General features: G+C 41.7%; 1 protein-coding gene and 1 long non-coding RNA gene across 2 annotated transcripts in view; one reads left to right on the top strand and one right to left on the bottom strand.

Moving 5' to 3' along the window:
- Positions 1 to 318: 318 nt before the first annotated feature.
- Positions 319 to 21967, bottom strand: part of LOC138962499 (uncharacterized) — a 39001-nt gene continuing 17352 nt past the window's right edge. The window contains exons 2-3 of the mRNA XM_070334341.1: positions 15294 to 15746; positions 319 to 7760 (exon numbers count right to left, since the gene is read on the bottom strand). Coding sequence (XP_070190442.1) covers positions 6713 to 7760; positions 15294 to 15625 — 1380 coding nt within the window. The 5' untranslated portion in view covers positions 15626 to 15746 and the 3' untranslated portion in view covers positions 319 to 6712. The remainder of the gene's footprint in view (positions 7761 to 15293; positions 15747 to 21967) is intronic.
- Positions 10270 to 12948, top strand: LOC138962501 (uncharacterized). The gene is made up of 2 exons (XR_011454532.1): positions 10270 to 10971; positions 11331 to 12948. It is a non-coding gene; the product is annotated as an uncharacterized lncRNA (long non-coding RNA).

Genomic DNA, 21967 nt, shown 5'->3' with positions numbered 1-21967 from the left:
CTCTCCTCTCTTTCTTTTGCCGTCGTTTCTGGTTCTGCCCCAGAATACTTGTCAGAACTCCTCAATCTCTACACCCCCTCTCGTCAGCTTCGCTCCGCCGCCGACACTCGACTCTTCCGACTCCCCACAGTGCAAACAAAAACATGTGGCGAGAGGTCCTTCGCCTATCAAGCCCCTGTGACCTGGAATAGATTACCACTGCCTCTCAGACACACAGATTCTCTCACTACATTCAAGACAAATCTCAAAACACACCTCTTTCAGCGCAAGTGATTTCCCCCCCAGCATCTCCCCACCCACCCCATCCTGCCCCACCTCACCCCCTACCTAGCGCCTAAAATAACGTGTATATATATTTTCTGCGCTTTGTGTCAGCACTGTGTGTGTGTGTGTAAATAGTACCGTTGACACGTTTTTATATAGAAGCCTACTGTGGTTCTTGTGCTTAGGCTGTGTATTGGACTGTCATTGTATGCCTGCATTATTAGTTGTCAGTAATTATTACATGTGCTGATTGTTCTCTTTGCCTGCGCGCGTATAGTATGTTGGTTATGTTTGGTCATAGTATGTTTGTTTATGTTTGGTCGTTATCTTGCCTGTGCGTGTATTGTATGTTTGGTCGCTTTCTTTGCCTGTGCATGTATAGTTTGTTGGTTATGTTTGGTCGGTTTCTTTGCCTGTGCGTGTATAGTATGCTTGGTCGATGTATGTATTGTAAAGCGCTAAGAGTAGACATTTTTCTAGAATAGCGCTATAAAAGTTTGCATTATTATTATTAAACATCAGTCGAGTGGTTTACTCGGAATCGATCTACACACACGTCTCGATTCCCAGTCTATATTTAAACACCGAGTCAAAACTTGACTAAATCATGTCCCAAATAGACACTATAGTTCTTGGGACAGAAAAACCAAGTTAGCTTAGCATAGCATAGCTGCTTGACTAAATGTAAAATCAAGAAAGGATTGTTTATTGAACGTTTAATTGGTTTAAGCGTGTTTTATTCAATTTCTCATACACACGTTTCAAACAATAACAACATTAAGAACGTTAACATGCAGATTGCTTATGATGGACACGTTCTTGAAATGATAATCAATACACATTCCGATAGCAAAACATGGCGAACAAGTGATAGCTTCAACACTTATCTTGATAATCTTTCATTATATTTTATACAAATAAGATGAAGAGAGAGACAGTGAGAGAGAGAGAGAGAGGGAGAGAGAGAATGCCTGGCTGCATCAATTGCACAGTTAATATAATATCAGCCGAAGCGATTAGTTAACATGACATAGTCTTGTACAACAGAGAATATTTTCGTGTTCAAAGATATAGTTAAATCAGTATTTCCAAACAAGAGTGTTTTGCAGTCCAGAACGTGTGTTGGCAGACTATTGAATAAAATAATTCTATGTTCTTTAAATTTTGGACAGTGTAACAGGAAATGTTCAGAATCTTCCGGGCATGCTCCACACGTACATTCTAAATTATCAGAGAGGTGTCGGTTAACTAAGTCTTGTTGCAAATCGCTCATGTTTAATCTCAACCTGCTGCGAAATACCTGTGCCTGGCGGTTGCCTAAATAATAATACTGTGGAACAACAACATCTCCATCGGTCAAATACCTTTTAAATTCACCAACTGACTGCGTTTGTTGTATATTTTCTGGAAGATTATTCCACAAAGCTGTCGTTCTTTCTTTCTTTATTTGGTGTTTAACGTCGTTTTCAACCACGAAGGTTATATCGCGACGGGGAAAGGGGGGAGATGGGATAGAGCCACTTGTCAATTGTTTCTTGTTCACAAAAGCACTAATCAAAAATTTGCTCCAGGGGCTTGCAACATAGTACAATATATTACCTTACTGGGAGAATGCAAGTTTCCAGTACAAAGGACTTAACATTTCTTACATACTAAAGCTGTCGTTGAAGGAAAAAATGAAGATTTATATAACTCACTTCTGCACAATGGAACCTTACGTTCAAGAGGGCGTCGTCTGTGGTAAGGATTTACATCGGAAACCAGGACCGGCAGTTTGGAATATAAATATTCTGGGGTTAAACGATTTACAATTTTATAATACAGCAAAAGTTTATGACGACGTCGCCTTTCTTTCAGGGGCACAAAACCCGATTCGTTATACAGTTTTTGGTGGCTTGTGCCACGTACTGCACCTACAATGATTCGGATTGCATCGAGATGCAATGTCTCCAACTCGTCTGCCAAACACTGTGTACAGTTATCCCAAATAACGTCCGCGTAATCAAACAATGGTGACATAAAGGATTTATATATAACTTCAAGTGATTTTCTGTTTAAACGATGCTTGAATAAACCAAAACACGCAATTGACTTTCTACATTTAGCAATTAGACTTTTTATGTGGGAATCCCATTTACAATTACCTTGTAGAATGACGCCAAGGTGCTTGTGATTTTCAACATCGACTAAGTGTGCATCTTCGAAATACAATGGTGAAAGTAAAAAATTTTGTTGCCTACAAATGTCCAACAATTCTGTCTTTTGACAATTAAAAGTGACTTTCCATTTAGAAGCCCATGTGCGAATTTTATCCAAATCAGAATTCAAAATCTCTGCTCGTACATCATCGTTATCTAAACTTAAATACATACTCGTATCGTCTGCAAAGAGTTTCAACACTGATTCAAGACCAACACCAATATCGTTAATATAAATGAGAAATAAAAGAGGTCCTAAGACAGAACCCTGAGGGACACCAGCAGCAGGGGTAGCATAACTTGATTTGGTTCCTTTCAGTACTACTGCTTGCCTGCGATCGCTCAAGTAATGTTCAAACCAAACAAGCAAGGGACCTCTTATACCTATCGCCTCAAGCTTGTGGAGCAGACCGCGATGCCAGACTTTATCAAAAGCTTTTGATACATAAAAAAATATTGCCTGTGACATAATGTTTTTATCAAGTGCAACACAAAAATCATATATACTTAATAGTTGATAAACAGTCGAATCACCAGCAATAAAACCAGATTGGCAGTGTGTAATCAAATCATAATTTTGCAAATAACCAAACACACGGATTTGTATACATTTTTCGAGCACCTTCCCAATACAACTCAGCAAAGAGATTGGACGGTAGTTGGAACAAGCACTCCTATCGCCTTTCTTAAAAATGGGCGTAATGTGAGCAGTTTTCCAGACAACTGGAAAAACACCCTCAGACAAGGATCTGTTAAAGAGAACTGTAAGCGGTGAAACGATAACAGGTAATCCAACTACAAGCAATTTATTATGTATTCCGTCAGGGCCCACGGCCTTGGATAAATCTAAATTCCTTAACACTTGGACAACTTCAGCTTCTGTTAATTCAAAAGTCGGTAAAGATGTATTACGCCAATTTGCCTCGGGCAGGGGATCGTCTGGATTTTCAACTTTAGACTGGCTTTCAAAATAATTATTAAACAAAATCGTTTTTTCACAAATGTTATCAATAATTTTTCCATTATCCTCTAGCGGTGGAATTTCGTTACATGCAACACCTTTTTTCTTCAAAAAGGAATTAACAAGTTGCCACCAATTTTTGCTTCCGAAGTTCTGTTGACAATTTATCCTCTCATCAAGTTCTAGAAAATAATCTCTTTTTCTTTTACGAATTTCATCTGTATACTGATTTCTAGTCAGGCGGAATAATGCCCACTGCTCAGAAGTATTTAAGCGCTTAGCAACTTGATGTATAAAATTTTTTGTGTTTCGTAATTGTAAAATATGTTCAGTCATCCATGGGGCATCATCTTCACGTACTGTTATTATCTTAACAGGCATACATGTTTTTGCAACACGGAATAAATGTTCAGAAAACAAGGCAGCAGCTTCGTCAATGGACGCATTTAAAACTGTGTTCAAAAGATCAATTTTGTTCAATTCAAACAAAAATGTATCAACATCTAACTTGGCATAATTATATATAGTCCTTTTGAACTGACCTTTTTTTAATCTCTGTGACGTTAATTTTACACATGGCACAGAATGGTCACTACAAATGGGGGGTAACACTACAACTTCACTAATTAAGTTTATACTCGTGGTCAGGACCAGATCAATGCATGAGGATTTAGTTTCTGTAATACGTGTGGGTTCAGTAACGAGCTGGTGCAGATTGTTTTTTTGTATTAAATTAAGAAAGTGGGGAGATGGATTATTCAAAAAATCTTCGTTAAAGTCTCCAAAAATTAGAAATTTATGTGGTGTTCTCATTACTTGCTTTACAGACTCGCCAACCAAGTGCCAATAATCAACCCGAGAGTCTGGTGGTCGGTAAAATGAACCAACCAGCACAGTTTCTTGCAATAATTTAGTTTCTACCCAGACTGCTTCAAGGCCTGGAATTAACAAATCAGGCCTTGGTTTGCAAATAAAATCGTTTTTCACGTAAACAGCTACCCCTCCATATCCATCTGGCCTATCAAGATGCACTGGGGGATGAAATCCTTTGAGGCATAAACTGTCGTTTGATATCGAGTCACAAGGGGTTTAATTGACGGGCGCAATGGCTTGGTGGTAAGACGCCGACCTCAAAAGCCGAAGGTCGTTGGTTTGAATCCCGGCCGCGCCTGGTGGGTTAAGGTGGAGATTTTTCCAATCTACCAGGTCAACTTATGTGCAGACCTACTAGTGCCTTATCCCCCTTTGCGTGTACACGCAAGCACAAGACCAAGTGCGCACGGAAAAGATCCTGTAATCCATGTCAGAGTTCGGTGGGTTATAGAAACACGAAAATACCCAGCATGCTTCCTCCGAAAGCGGCGTATGGCTGCCTAAATGGCGGGGTAAAAACGGTCATACATGTAAAAATCCACTCGTGCAAAAACACGAGTGTACATGGGAGTTTCAGCCCACGAACGCAGAAGAAGAAGAAGAACGTTTAATTATAGACAAAACGAAACACTCACGATGACGTCGAAATAACTAAGAGGCAATTAAAGGCAAGGCCATCTTGATGCAGAGGTCGAATTATTGAAGAGGCCTCATTCATAAACGCCCACTCATAAAAGCTACTTGTGTCTTTAATATTAAGGCTGTATATGTGCAGGTCTGGCAAATCTGAAATGGTGAGTTTGTACGAGAAGGAATCAATGTACCTTTCAGTGTATGCAACCTCTTCAGACGCAACTGCTCAATCCTGATATTTTCATGCATTGGTAAATTTACAGTGAAAGAATGTTGCACTGTTTGCTATAAAGTATATTACTCTATGCATGTGTAAAATGTAACAGACACACTCTTCAAAATGTAGGGACTCGCTCACATCAAAAGATGCGCGGACACGCAGACACAAACATTTGCTCTTTTGGACAGATATGCTCAAAGAAATGATCCCTCAGCGACTTAAAGCACACACACACACACACACACACACACACACACACACACACACACACACACACGTGCGACGTAAGACTGTTGCAATTACAAACAAAAAGTCACACATTTTCAGAGAACAAAAATCAGAGAGAGAGAGGGAGAGAGCGCGTTTGTCCGGTATTCCGCCAGCTATGCCAGAAGCCCTTCACATATCGCAAGGGAAACAATACCGACAGCACCGTACAGTTTAAATTGTGCACAGTTTTGATCCCTAATTCTTCACATGGTCTTCCCTGGCGTTTTCAACACTGACATTTAAAGCCGTCGTTTGTGGTAGACAATGGAAGGCAAGCTAGCACAAAGAAGTCGGTCGAGTTGTCTACAGATCCGTAAATTAGATCTTCTTTTACCAGAAGAGCCATACCGGACTTGTAGATCGCACACCAACGACAAGCTCCTGAAGTTTGGTCCTATTTGTGAACATGTTCCTGTAAAACTTGATTGGCGTTGAGCAACTCGCAACATTCAATGAATATATACTCTCTCACTTCGAGGTTCGTTGGTCAATTGTATTAGTGTTCGAAATAAAATGACCTGTGTGTGTGTGTGTGTGTGTGTGTGTGTGTGTGTGTGAGTGTTGTTGTCGCTAATGCTGTTGTCGTTAATGTTGTTGTGGCTCGGAATGTGATTAAATGAACACAGTCGAGCGTTTCGGGGACGTAACTACAGCGTTTGCCATTGACGAACGATCACGAGTCAATTCGGGTTGCCACGCGGGAAATGCTGGCGCTGTTTCTGTCGTTCCCTGTCTTTGCCGGAGTTAGAACTGTTCCATGTGATCAGTATACGGCTGTTGGTGCTTTTCAGCAACACCCTTTTTTCCACCAGTGTGTTAGAAACGCACGGATAACAGCTTCAAACGAAGTGAGCATGATATCCCGAGTCAAGGGATCGAGGGGTGGAGAAGGAGAAGGGGATTAACTGAAGGTAGGTGTGCTGATTCTGCTTCTGCAGGATTTAAGTAAACACAAGGATTGGACAGTCAATGTTTTTTGTTTCACATGCGTGTGTTCCTTTGCAACATCAGTTTTATTTTCATTCGTCTTGTGTTTGACCGGCGGCAGTGTCTGCCCTGAGAACGGTGATTGTGCGTAAAGCGTGTTTTCGCGGAGTGTCCTTGCCTGGCTCTTCGTCCCAATCACCGCTCGACAGCTGTGCGCCATCCTCTTTGCGCCTCGCGCTCTTCTTTCTGCTAACACGGTGGCAATTTTGGCCCACACATTTGTCGTTTTCCTTTCCTTGTTTGCTAACAAATGTGAGTTTGGGTTTGTCATCAGGGGAGACATTTTTCGTGAGGTTCTCGCTAATATCAGACACTTTTAGCTTCATGCTCACCATTATGATGCACCACCACATCTTCACGCTCGCTTTCGAGATCCTCTTTATCTGGTCCTTGCGTCACAGTGTCATCGTAATGGCTGCCCAGCTCCCCCTCTTGCTGCTGCTTCTCGTCTTGGTGGTTCCACCCGCTCTCTTTGTGTTCTTGTCTGATGTCGCTGTGGCTCAGCGGTCTCTCGCGGGCCAGGGAAGGCCTGCCTTGCAGCAGGCAGGTCCGGATATCCTCGTCCACCGGGTCCGGAGCTACCTTGGGCAGGTAGACCTTGACCTGCACTTTCCGGCGCGACCCGTCCGATTCATGGTTGGACTCGCCGTCACTGCACGGCTCCCCGCCCTTGTCCCCGGCGTCAGGCCGGCCAGGGAGGTTGGCTACGTAACGCACAGAGGACTGGCCCTTGTAGCCAAGCTCGTGGCGAGACGCGGTCAACTGGGCCAGATGCTCGGGCTCGTAACGCGAAGTCAGCGTAGCTTCGGCGCGTCGCCTTGGCAACAGTTTGGTGCTTGTAGCGTTGGAAGGGGAGGTAGACAGAACGGTGTCGTTATTGTGACCTCTGCGCTCAGTGTTCACAGGGCTCGTTCCGAAGTTGGGCGAAGCGGGAGGGGCCACAGGAAGGGATTCTCCTGCCCCGCATACTCCCCCTCTATGCCTGAAACCGTCGTACACGTTCATGGGGCGCAGCATGCTCTCAGCAGGTAACGCCGGCGATTGGCTCTTCTTGTGTGGTTTGTGCGACGCGTGAGGGTGGTGGTGTGGCTTCTGCTGCTGTTGTTGTTGCTGCTGCAACAGTTGCCGCTCCTGCATGCACACCACGCAAGTCGTGTGACCTTGGCCGTCGCTTCGGGTGATATCAGAAGCCCTAGAGGACGAGTATTCTGAGCCGTGATTGGCTTGCGCCATGACCTCCATGAGGGCGCCCCGTGGTGGGTCACGTGGTAGCTCGGTGCTTGGCTTGTTACCAGTGTCGCCGTCCTTGCCTATCAACCAGGCGTCGCGATGGCTGCGTACAACGAAGTCCGACCTGTACAGACAAACAATGGATCATTTAAGATAAAATGGTACAGCCTGCTACCATTAAAGAGAAATCTTCCTTACGCATGCCAATCACCCCCACCCCCACCTCGTGCAGCTGGCAAAATTCGAATAAATACATATATACTAGCCCAGCCCTCCGACCGTCCCCTTCGTTCTGCTGCTGACCCACTCCGCCTTCACATCCCTCGCTCGAAACTCGCATCTGCTGGTCAGCGTGCATTCCCCTCCGCGGGCCGGCCCCTCCGTCTGGAACTGCCTGCCGCTTGAGTTTCGCCAGAGCCCCTCTCTTGACACGTTCAAGAGTAGGTTGAAGACTCAGTTGTTCCCGTAGCTGGCTGCGACTTTCATGTTCGACGTGATGTGTTGTGCCCCAAGACATTCTTGTGCTGTGCTCTGTGAGAGGTGTTTTTTTCTTTGTGCTTAATATTATTTTGTTTGGACCTAGCTATTGATGTGTACATTGTGGTTAAACAGTTGTTTGTTGTATGTTTATCAGGTTTGCTAGTGTGTGATAGGGTTCGTGTCCGTCTGTAGATGTTAGTTTCTTTGTTAGTCCTGTGTTGACAAGCGCTTAGTACTGTACCCACGGAATACGCGCTATATAAGCTTCCTATTGATTGATGTAGGCGTTGACATCTTTTTCGTCGCCATGCAAGGCTTCCAGTACCATATAACTTTGTGAATACTCTGGGGACCTGTCATCGACTTTGGAAGGACGCTTTATTTTAACACTTTATCCCACCTATGTTGACCAAGATTTTTTAAGCCGAGACCAGCTGTGCTGCAGCAGGTCAGTCAGAATTGTAGAACTGTGTATCAACCTAGAATGCTGGCGTTAGATCAACGTTACAGGAAGCGACTGAAGCTAACAGTCTGAGCAGAATGCGGATATGTGCCGAATGAGAACAGATGCAATGTACATAGTGACTGTGTGTACGGATATATATATCCAAACCTGGTCAGATAGAGCCAAATGAGTGGGTACGGATATATCCGTACCTGGGAGACAAGGAGTTAAGACCACATCTGAACTGAGGATTTAGTCTCTCCATAATCAAACGCTGAAGAAAATTTCAGAATGAACTTTGTTAGATAAATTATGGTTGTTATGATCGCCACGTTTTAGGTCCCCCTTTTCAGACTTCCCCGCTTTTAAGACCTTACGTTTTTGGATTTTCTGTTCACAACCCGTTGTACATTTACCTAGATGTGAACAGCTCAGATCATGGGTCAATAAAGTGTTACACAGATGGTCAAAATTAAAGTACAAGATATTGCACTGGAAGTGGTACCACACTGTTGCTTAGTGTCTGTATGAAGCTACAAGGTGAAAATAGAAAAAGAAAAACACGATTCTTGACTTTGATGGGCTTTTTCTGCTCGTAAACACACATTCTTCTGCTCATCACAGCATGCCCCATTATTGAGTTTAAAACACCAATTAAATTTGTTTTGAATAAAACTCACAATTTTACAATAAGAATTTAGAGACCTGAATCAATTAGGTATATCCTACTTAGTTTGACTTTTGCAAAACTAAGTAATTACACATCTAATTGAATCAGTCAGACAGACGGAGACATAGAGAGACAGACAAAGGGCAAACACAAATCTGAGAAAGAAACCCCTTTAAAAATGTTACCATGTTTGAAATGAAACATCGCAAGGTGAAGCCATAATTCATCACATTTCAGTATGACGTCATGAGCGTGTTCCACACTTGAAATGACGTGCTTTTATCATGTTGTCAGCTGCACGGAGCTTGGAAGTATAATTTCCATTCAACGATCCGAGTTTGTTAAGTTTGAGCTTATTTTCAACGTCAAACACCATGCAACTATATATATTTGGAATCAGAAAATGATAAGGAATAGATAGAAGTTGTTTAAGTGTCTTTTTTCATAAATAAAGATAGTGGTTATTTATCGGTTTTCTTCATTTTAAAGCATAATTATCAATACAAAACAACAAAACTAAATAGTTTTAGATACAGGACGCAATAGGGAATACACCAATATAAATTTTCTGTTTCAAATATTAGTTTTTAAAAATTTGAAAAAATGACATATTTCGAACAAACATTTCAATAACAAAACTTTAAGTGACCAAGCTGAAATGCAATCCCATAATTCGGCCTAGATCTGAGATTGTGTGATAAGAAATTCGATCAAATTGATGAAAAACTGTAACTGTGAAAGTGCTGCCTCGACCTTTTGGCAAACGGTAAAATATGACGTCATCAAACTGTCCTATCAATAAACGGAAAAACCTTCTATGAGAAAATCCAGTCAAAAATATCCATATCAAATTTCATAAAGATCCACTCAGTAGTTTTTGAGATATGATCTGCAGTGTGAAAAAAAAACAATCTCACGCCCATAACGCAAACTCATTTGGTCGTGTTCTGCCGATACTATAATGTTTTTCTTTCCTAAAACACACTATAATAGTAGCCCTTCCCAATATCTATGCTAAAACTGACTTGTCTATGTTGTCAATGATTTTGCTACAGTGTGAGAACAAAAAGTCTAACAAATCTCACGCCCATAACGCTGTGACACGAAAACTCATTTGGTCGTGTTCTGCCGATACTATAATGTTTTTCTTTCTTAAAACACACTATAATAGTAGCCCTTCCCAAATGCAATGCTAAAAATGACTGGTCTGTGTTGTCAATGATTTTCTGCGAGAATGCGATCTATCTGTTTGTCGCAAAGACCGTGTGACACGAAAGTTATGAGCGGAAGACACATCTGCTGAGTGCAATTACGTTTCAGAAGAGAGTTGGTTAAAACAGTTTATCACTCAGACACGCAAAGGAACACTATAACTTTATTATTCAGGCCATATTTGCTTTCCTTTGTCATGTATGAAAGTACTGGCCTTGGTTGAAGAAAGTGACCTGTCGTTGTGTGTCACAAAGATGTGAGTAGCATAATTTGTGATGTGAACAACGTCGTGATTTTAACCTCCCTAAATGTGTAGCGCGAGGTGTAGAGACTGGAGGGCGTTATTCACGTGTTTTGTGCGTTCCACGCAAAACTGGCTTTAGCTTGAGATGAGCTGTGTTTTGAGACATGTAGCTGGTCTGGGGTTAATAACGTCACAGCGTTTGAGATTTTCAACCGGGAAGGTTGTCGGCGCGTGTCGGACTTGTTCTGGGAACAAGTACTCTTTCAAGAGACGGGTCTCTTAAGGTAAATGATTTACTATGTTGTATATTATTGACGTTGGAATACATAGCTGGAGTGTAAAGGTTAGTGTATACAAAGTGCACCAAATCTTAGTGTGAAGCTTTGAGAGAATTCTTGATGTAATTGTATCACGGTTTTTCATGGGGAATTTCTTGAACATAAATGTTACGCATTTATGTTATGTTTAAGACGGTGATGCTTTGTATGGTAGTGTTATTCATAGATTAAGTATTAGTTTGGATATTGAATGTGGACGGAATGTGAACGTAGAATGAACGAGAATGTATGAGTTGGTACATGAACGTTTGGAAGAAGAGATGGTTTTAGAGAATGTTGTATTAAGACTTGGTTAAATTCTTTAGGAGTTTCCATGAGGGTTTTCCATGGCGTGTACGAGGGAGGGACCTTACACGGCAGAGCGCGGGACGATGGTGGCGAGCAAGGGACCACATCGGCGCAGGATGACTAGACGAAGGAGTCTTCATCGTTACCGGTCGTAGCTGACGACGGTTGCTTTCGCTAATGGCGGAAGGGTTTCTCGGGGAGAAACGTGAAAGGTGTGTGTTGGCATCTACAGTGAGAGTTTTTGGGAATTCATTATTCTACGAGGATTCAGCGACACAAGGAAGTGAAACTGGCGACATGCAGTGAGCCGTGATTCGAACTCGTGAGTGTCTGTCAGTACCTTCTTTTGTGCGTTAGTCTAGATTTGAGAAAGTATCTTTATAATATGTATTTACATGCATTGAGTGAAAGCTAAAAGATTGTGTGAACTGTGTGTCGAAAAGTTGATTCGTATTGATGTATTTGAAGTGAAGAAGTATGTTGTTTTTGGTTGAGGAAATAATGAGCCTGTATCCTCCCAAATTCTGTTGTTGAAGTGTTTGGTGTGAAAAGGGTAGAGACAGTGCAATAGGGCAGAACACGTACATATGAAAGCAATTTCATTTATTTCACATGCAAACCACTTTATGACACTGTGCAACAAATTTGTCGCCATTTTCCGCCCTGTTTTGTAAATAAAACGTGTTTACTACCCACACATACAAAACGATGTTGTTGGTTCTTTTTATTTTCTTATTGTTTGATTCATGCTTAGCAGTTTAGTATGCTTTGTTTTCTTCTCAATTCAATGGATGGCTATAAAATAAGCATTTAAATGTGAAGGTGTTAAAATTACCCATGATCTGAGCTGTTCACACATATTAAGCAGATTTCCTCCTTTTTAAGACCTTTTTTTTTTATTCTTGGAGGCCTGAAAAGGGGGTTTGGAGGGGGGCCCACTGTATTATGTTTGTTCAAAATTCAGAATTCAAATAATTCTTCATCAACAAGTGATTACTGCCTCACCATAGCAGTTAGGTTAGTCTTACCAACTCTTTATTAATGTGCCGTGATGCAAAGACGTTCAGCAGTTTTCAGATGTTTATGAATCTAGGGCTTTCAAACTTTACTGACATGTTGGACTCAATGACATCCAAACATGAAGTTCAGTTACCCCTTTTCAACTTTGAAGGTCACATTGTGGGCGAATTTTTAGCAAAAAGTTAGCAAAGACTGTTCTCACTCACAAGGGAAGTAATTTAGTTATTTACTGATTTTCATTTTGTTTAGCCTTCCTTCACCCATTTAAATCATTCATAAATGTTCATACCCAAGGGAAGTAATTCACATATATATCTATGGCCAATGTTTTCACAGGGCATCTCCCCCCCCCCTCCCCACACACACTCACATGGGCTAAAACTGACATGGCTTTTATGGGTATGACCCTCTCACTCACAAGGGAAGTAATTTACTGATAGTGTGTTTTCATTTTGTGTGGCCTTCACCGATTTAAATAATTTATTTTTAGCTTATTCAATTATAGTGTGGATGAACACTGTCTCCACTCAAAATAGTCCTTTGCTATTGTACATTGTGAATCAGCATTTTTGTTTTTGTCCTGTTTGAATAAAGTGCAATACTTTTACAACCAAAGTGTTAATGTTAAAGATGTTTACATAATGTGTGAAGGATGATGCATTTGGAAACTAATATTGTTAAATGTAAATGGGACCTGTGACAAGTCAGCAAAGTGCAATATCCAAGCATGAAACCCGCACACAATTCCCAAACAACATGCTTTCTTTTCTTTTCCACAAAATTCCATCCAGGTGAAAACAATTATGTGAATGTCATAACATGGTGTTTTTTTACATTAATAATCAAGCCTAACACCAACTAACATGGTGTTAATAGGCATTTGAGCAAGCTTTAACACCAACATAACATGGAGTTAATAGGCATTTGAGCAATCTTTAACACCAACATAACATGGGGTTTTGCATGTTAAACCAGCAATAACATGATGTTAATCACGTTACAAGCAAGCTGTAACACCACCAAAACAAGCAGTTTTGCAAGTTAAGTCTACGATAACATGATGTTACTTGGCGTTAAACCAAAGCTTTAATGCCATCAAAACTTGGAATTTTTGCATGTTACAGACATGCTGTAACATGGTTTAACATGATGTTTTGACTGTCGCAAAACGCGCTGAAATTCCAGGCAATTTCGCAGCGATAACTTCAACAAAATCCAATCAAAATCTGGCGTTGTCGTGAACACCAAAATGTAATAAACTCATTGAAACTTGAAGTTTTGTTGGGATTTTGAGTAGTTTTGTAAGATACAAAACGCCACTTTTCGCCCAGTGTCTCTCACCAGCAGGTACGCTGTTCAATGGTGACAGTGTTAGTGATAAGACCCTTTGTCACAATGAAGCATATTCCGTGTGTGTGTGTGTGTGTGTGTGTGTGTGTGTGTGTGTGTGTGTGTGTGTGTGTGTGTGTGTGTGTGTGTGTGTGTGTGTGTGTGTGTGTGTGTGTGATTCCTTTAACAGAGTCGAGCGATCCGGGGACGTAACGAAAGTGTTCGCCATTGACGAAAGAGTTAATTCGGAATGTGACACGGATCGTGGGAGACGCTGGCGCTGTTTTATCCTTTCCCTGCAATTGTCGACAGACTCCCTCGTCAATTCTGTTGTAGATGGTTTATTGCAATGATGAAGATACCAATTAACAAATGTATATCATATGTTACAAAATTAATCCTATTTTGAACTCATAATTTGACTGAGCCTCTGAAATGCTTGCGTGTCCCCACCGACTGAAAAGAGAACGCTCGTCACATAATATTCCTTTCCATGATGATGTTAAGAAGGATTTTAACGATTAACAAGCCCTAAAGCTCCTAACAAACCTATCTGGTAGATTCTAGGAGAGGGTGCACGATAGGTCCTCAACCGTGACGAACTTATACAGTTTTACGCATGGAGCCGAGACATATAGGCTTCTTACCGTTATGACAGCATTATTAACAAGTCGCGTAAGGCGAAATTACTACATTTAGTCAAGCTGTGGAACTCACAGAATGAAACTGAACGCACTGCATTTTTTCACAATGACCGTAGTCCGCCGCTCGTACAAAAGGCAGTGGAATTGACGAGCCTGTTTAGCGCGGCAGCGGTTGTGCTATCCATAGCACGCTTTTCTGTACCTCTCTTCGCTTTAATTTTCTGAGCGTGTTTTTAATCCAAACATATCATATCTATATGTTTTTGGAATCAGGAACCGACAAGGAATAAGATGAAATTGTTTTTTAATCCATTTCGGAAATTTAATTTTAATCATAATTTTTATATTTTTAATTTTCAGAGCTTGTTTTTAATCCGAATATAAAATATCTATATGTTTTTGGAATCAGAAAATGATGAAGAATAAGATGAACGTACTTTTGGATCGTTTTATAAAAAAATAATTTTAATTACAATTTTCAGATTTTTAATAACCAAAGTCATTAATTAATTAATGTTTAAGCCTCCAAGCTGAAATGCAATACCGAAGTCCGGCCTTCGTCGAAGATTGCTTGGCCAAAATTTCAATCAATTTTATTAAAAAATGAGGGTGTGACAGTGCCGCCTCAACTTTTACAAAAAGCCGGATATGACGTCATCAAAGACGTTTATCCAAAAAATGAAAAAAACGTCTGGGGATATCATACCCAGGAACTCTCATGTAAAATTTCATAAAGATCGGTCCAGTAGTTTACTCTGAATCGCTCTACACACACACACACGCACAGACAGACAGACACACACGACCCTCGTCTCGATTCCCCCTCTATGTTAAAACATTTAGTCAAAACTTGACTAAATGTAAAAACGGAGCGTCGACTCTTAACAAGTGTACGCTAGACGGGACGCATCCAAGCAGACTGTAGTTAAAAAGGAGAAAACTCAGGCTCAGAAAAACATAGATACAAATCAAACATGACATACTCACCTTAAGATATGGGCAGGTTCCTTCCTTGGCAGATCGCCGCGGTTTCTGTAAATACCTTCAATGATCTCGCGCTCACCCTTGGTCAGCATGCCTTTGTCCCTCAGAAACATCCTGCCAGGGCTCACTCGCGGGGTCCTGCCACCGGCCCCATTGGTCGCTCCCCCACGGGGCCGAACTTTCTCGGACATAGAGCGAGGCCCTGAGGCACCGACGCCCACTGCTATCTCTCGGTAGAGTTTTGAGACGGAGAGCCGCTCCTCCTTGTCCTGGTCCGACCAATCGAAGAAGTGCGCCACGCTGACGTTGTTGTGATTGGGTCGCTGATGCTGCATGATGACTGGTGGGGCGGACTTCGGGGGCGGGACTGCTCCGGCTCGTGATGACCTGGATCTGAAGGGTGTCAAGGGAAGGAACTCGCTGACCACTGCGGCCGTCCTTCTGCAGGGCAGGGGGCTGTCAAAGACCAGAGTTCATGCAGTTAAATGAAGAATGACAAGGACAGTGACGGTATACCTGTATGTTTTCATTGGTCACATGTTGACACGCTCCAATCTCTTTTGGAACTGAAGACACTCAAAGCAAGGATCCTTTAAGATCTTTGGTCAAACCAGGCATATAGCTAGTTTGGAACTAACAGCCTATAGAAACATCTGATTTGTTAGCGGAAAGGTCAGGCTGAACACAACATACAATTCAGGAAGACTTTTAACACACACAGCTCTCCAAAATTAACTGCCACCAACCCGCAAGCTCTGTTGAAAGTAGCAAGGGCTTGTTACGCGCGCACATGTGTGAGTGAGTGTGTGTGTGTGTGTGTGTGTGTGTGTGTGTGTGTGTGTGTGTGTGGCCTGGGGGGGGGTTTACGCACACTCTCTATTTCTCGCTCCTGATCCCTCTCCTTCTCTCTTCCTTGAGTTAGATTTTTCAGGCTCTCAAGAAAGAAAACTAATCACACGCGAAACGTGTTCCTCATTCGTTTGATCGAACCAGCCTGAGACTCATGATAACACGACTTGTCAAAAAACCTTGTACATCTCCCTTGTTGGGCCCTATAATAACGCTGCATGTGACATGTCTCTTGCAGTTTGCATTAGTTATCACAAGGGCGCACTCTAAAGCCCAAATTCAAGCGATCATAACATTTTTGCTTCGAGGTAAGGAACGGATAAGGAACGGATAAGAAAGAGGAATTTCTAAACCGAGATCACTGCCAAAATCTTGATCTTTGAAAATGAACAAGAAAAGCTGAATGACCGAACGCTCATGGTCGGACGGGAGATTATGATTTATGAGAATAACGACGCCCTTCCCCTTTGTACCTATTAGCCTGAACACGGGTGTGGAATAGCCATAAAGGTTTATTCGGGATTTATGACAAGGTAGTGACGTTCAGCATGACAAGGTGAGTGGGCAGAGTTCAATGTTTTCTTTCTTCACACAGGTAAGGACAAGATAAGCAATCTACTTAGTATTCGATACTCTCATTGTAACATTTCTGCGGGGCCAAGAAAATAGTATCAATGGCGTGGTATCGGAAAATGACAAACAAGTTTCATGAAAAAAAATCTTTGATCGCCTTGCTAGGTTGTTTGAAGAGCCTTTTTCGCCAGCTGACACAGATCACCAAACAGCTGTAAGTTCATGAAGTACTGACGTCATGCACGGGACTGTAGTAGCCAATGATCGCAGGTGTCACGAGTGTAAATCTTTAAAGGCACAGTAAGCCTCCCGTAAACCATCACAGATACTGTCAGGCTTTTACACACAGTACAAACACCCTTTCATTTAAACACTCACCGCTTGAGAACATCCTAGGTGCCCTCCGTAAAGAGCGAGCAATTTTCAAAGAATTTATTTTTTGCGTGGTTTATCTTACCCCCGAGCCATCGTGAACCCGTGTGATCCAGTTTCCTTTTTGGCTCACGAAGTGTAGCCTATGCGATCGTAACTTTGTCTGTCTGTGCGTGCGTATGTGCGTGCGTGCGTGCGTGTGTATGTCTGTGGTAGAAACTTTAACATTTCGTCATTTGAAGACGTCACATTATGGCGTAAGAGGGTTAGACGTCACGCGAAGGAATGTCTCGGTCATTGTTATTTTGAGCGGGCCGAGACTAGTTGGCAGTCGTGTCTGTAAGTAGGCTACATGCAGACAGACAGATCTAGATCTAGTGTCTCGCTTTCTTGCACAGTGTCACCTATGCTTACTGTGTGTGTGTGTGTATGTGTGACGGAGTGATTGAGTTTGTGTCACTGTTTGTCGATTTCTTACGTGAGCCTTGAAGGCTTCGCCTCTTGTTTTACAATGTAGTCCGGCGTCAGTTTGTAATTTGAATGCGACTCCCGGTAAGCTTATCTGCAATAGCACGTAAAGTCAGATGGGCAGTGGAAGGAGACAATACACTTGTCCGCCCTGATTTTAACTGATACAAAGAAATGTTGAGAAAGAAGGGAACCCGCGTTTAAACAACCACATACCAAAACATAGAGAAAAAAAGAAAACTGACACACACACACACAAACACCCCACACCCACCCACACACAGACGAGACGGGCAGACGGACATACAGACGAATGGCAAACGGGATGGCAGGCAGATTGGAATGTTACTACTCGCGTTTCTTTAACAAGTTGGTATATTAAAAAACAATCTAAAAAATCGACAGTTCTGGTGTCTATCCAACACTCAGACAGCGACGGATAGGGAAACAATCTACTCCAGTAATGGAATCTTGAGAATGTAAACGTACTTGCACCAGAACGTTAAGAGTCGTTAACATCTCCCAAGCCCGCGGTTAGCCACGACCACAGAACTCAAGTTATATTAGACAGAAGGGACAAGCGCCTCTTCGGTATGTTCCGGCAATTTCCGTAAGCGTTCGGGGCGCCATTTTGAAACTGCTGCGAAGAAGCATGGCGAGTACCAGTACTGGCAGAAACAAAACGAAACGCGGAGCGTGTTACTGTTGTGTTATGTGTGTGTGTGTGTGTGTGTGTGTGTGTGCGTGCGTGCATGCGTGCGTATGTAAATGTGTGCCGTGTGTGTCACGTGTGTCTGTTTGTAAGAACGAGAGATAGAGAGAGAGAGAGAGAGAGAGAGAGAGAGGGAGAGAGAGTGTGTGTGTGTGCATGAGTTTGTGTGTATGTTTGTTTGTGTATGTGTGTTTGTAAAGGTGTGCATGTCCGTCTGTCTATGTGCGTATGAGTCAATCAATCAATCAATATGAAGCTTATATAGCGCGTATTCCGTGGGTAGAGTTCTAAGCGCTTGTGTGTGTTTTGCCGGTGTATGAGATTTGTGTGAGTCACTGTGGGTGTGTGTGTGTGTGTGTGTGTGTGTGTGTGTGTGTGTGTGTGTGTGTGTGTGTGTGTGTGTGTGTGTGTGTTTGTAAGAGAGAGAGACAGAGACAGAGACTGACAGAGAGAGAGAGAGAGAGAGAGAGAGAGTGGGTTTCAGTGTGTATGTGCGTGTGCGTAAGTGTATGTGTGTGTGTTTGTTTGTAAAGGTGTGTATGTCCGTCTGTCTATATATGTGCGTATGGGTGGGTGTTTTCAGAGTGAGTGAGTGAGTGTGTGTAGTGTGTGCGGGTGTGACTTGGGGTGTGTGTGTGTGTGTGTGTGTGTGTGTGTTTGAGAGAGAGAGAGAGAGAGAGACTGAGAGAGAGAGAGAGAGAGAGAGAGAGAGAGAGAGAGAGAGAGGGAGAGAGAGAGAGAATGTGGTTATTTATGTGTTTGTGCGTGCATGCATTCGTGCGTGTGTGTGTTTGTGTGTGTGTGTTTCTGTGTCTGTGTAAGAGAGAGAGAGAGAGACTCAGACTCAGACTCAGACTCAGAACTTTATTACAAAAGGATAAAGGTTTTAGGCAAAGCCTATTCTTCCAACCTGTCCTTTATACAACACATAAAGACAGACGGACATAAAAAATAAAAATTCAATCATATAAGATACAGAATTACATTGTATGGATTGCAACACAATGTGCATTTAAGGAATTATATAGGGAGAACTCAAAAATTACAAAATTACATTGACACAGTTAAGCCTTTCATTGTGAGAATTAAGTTGCTCAAATCAGCTACACATCCGTTAACACTAGTACAAAATGTTCAACAAAATAACAATCAAACAAGACATTTCATTCACGAATGATGTGTGAACGTGACTGTCTCTTAAACATTTTCACTGAAGTTGCATTTCTTATCTGTTGGGGGAAGGAGTTCCAGAGAAACGCTCCCGAGAAGGCTAAGCTCGATTTATAGAGGTCTATGCGAGGTATAGGAGGGATGATTTTTTGGGACCCATATCTTTTTGTGGCATGTTTGAAATGTGATTGCAAATATTTAGGACAGTCGTCATTTAGAATTTTATACATGAACACAGCCTTGTTTAACGTCAACTGATCTTTCAAGGGGAGGAAATTCAGGAGCTTTAGTTTATCATCCGTGGACCTATTCAAATCATGCAGAATAAGTTTTGCAGCTCGGCGATGTAGGGAATTGAGTCTTTTTAAATGAACGTCACTGCAGTTATCCCAAAGTGTTGAAGCGAAGTTTATATGAGGCATTATGTGGGCGTAATAGAACATTTTGAGTGCTTCAGAATCGGCGTAATGCCTTAATTTTGATAACAGGTACAAATTCTTTGATACTACTTTGCAAATATTACTCAGATGAGTTTGCCATTTCAACTCTTGATCAATGGTAACACCTAATAGTCTATGTTCCCTAACTTGCTGCACTTGAGTTGAGCCAACTGACAGTTGTAATAGTAAAGGACTTAACTGGTGTTTTTGTCTCGTGGTTATCACCATACTCTTTGTTTTAATCGGATGAATGATCATTGCATTAGAAACGCACCACTCAGTGATTTCATCCACACTTGTTTGAAGAGAAGAGTTGACGGATTCCAAAGATTTTTGACTGGTGTGAACAGAAGAGTCATCCGCGAAGAACTCACATCTAACTTTTTCATCGGACACATGAAGGGGTAAGTCATTTATATAAATATAGAACAAGATAGGTCCTAATACAGACCCTTGAGGGACACCACTCCTGACAAACTCGTTTGACGAAGTTTTACAGTTAATGGACACATAATGTTTCCGTTTTGAAAGATACGATTCAAAAAAGGCACAGGCGGAGTCGTCTTTTAAATAGCACTTTAATTTCTTCAGTAGAAGCGAGTGATCTGCTAGGTCAAAGGCTTTCTTAAAGTCCAGAAACAACGCTCCCGTTATTTCTGCTTTGTTTATTGCTGAGAGCCAAGTCTCGCATAAAGAGCTTAAGGCGGTGTGGCAGGAATGCTTCGAGCGGAATCCAGACTGAAAAGGATGAAACAGATTCATTTGTTCCATATATGCCAGTAAATGTTTTTGTATGTGCTTTTCTAAGGGTTTAGATAAAACAGGTAAGAGGGAAATAGGTCTAAAGTTGTTTGGGTCTGTAAGATCCTTATTTTTTGGAAGTGGTAATACTTTTGCACACTTTAAAATAGAAGGGAACACGTTTTGTTGTATTTATTTATTAAGGAGATTTCTATAGCGCATAACTAAAAGCACTATGCTCAGGTTATAAACATAAGTTAGGGAATCGACAATGTAAGGTAAAGCAAGTTTCAGCAGCTTGACTGGAATCTTATCTGGACCCATTGACTTCTTGTTCGCCATTTGTTCTATCAGTTTTCCTACCTCGTGCACTGAGATTGGAGGAATAGAAAACGTGTCAGTTTGATTCAACTTTTGTCCACAGAATGTTTTTAATTTTTCAAGACAATCATCCGTATCAAGGGAATCATTCTGATTGAGACAAGATTTTAGGTTGTCTGCTAGCGAAATGAAGTGTTTGTTAAAATCATTTGGAGATATTTGTGAATGAGAATTGGTTGATCCCTTTCTAGATTTATCAAGAATTTCATTCACTGCTCGCCAGATTGTAGCTGTATCCTTTTTTTCAGATATTAGTTTATTAAAATACTCTGTCTTTGCTTGTCTCACTGTGTCCAAAACTTTATTTTTTTGCAGTTTATACTCTGTTTTCATGTTGCGCTCTTTGAAATGATCCCGCATCGCCATAGCCTCGATAATGTCTGAGGTTAACCAAGGGGGAAGCTGGGGATGTTTCACTCTATGCTGACGTAGTGGTGCGTGTTTATCAATTATAGAACACACAATATCGTGAAAAGTATTGCAAGCGCTCTCTGCGTCACTGCAATTGAATACGCTATAAAATGGGGCTTGGTTAAGGTCAAAGAAAAAGGCAGATTCATCAAAATACTTGAAACTTCTGTATTCGATTGTTGTGTGGCCTTTATGACGTGATTTTGGCAATCTAAGAGAAACCAAGCAAAAAACAGAATGATGGTCACTAAAACTGGAATGCACTACTTGCGCATTTGCAACGATATTCTTACTATCAGTATAGATATGATCAATAAGGGTTGATGAAGTATTTGTTTCTCTTGTAGGGGTTTCGATTAGCTGATGAAGACCAAACAGAGCAGTGGTTGAGCACCAAGTTGTTTGAGGCCTGAGTAGGTTAATGTTAAAATCGCCAAGCAATACAACATTTTCGTCACGAGCCTTCACTCTGTCCATCATAGAAACAAAATCATCAATCCACCTTGACGTTTTAGCAGGGTTACGATACAGATATCCAATAAGCAAGGGAGAGGATTTGT

This window comes from Littorina saxatilis, linkage group LG3, assembly GCF_037325665.1.
Source record: "Littorina saxatilis isolate snail1 linkage group LG3, US_GU_Lsax_2.0, whole genome shotgun sequence".
NCBI classification, from domain to species: domain Eukaryota; kingdom Metazoa; phylum Mollusca; class Gastropoda; order Littorinimorpha; family Littorinidae; genus Littorina; species Littorina saxatilis.
This window is presented reverse-complemented; position numbering and strand designations above follow the sequence as displayed.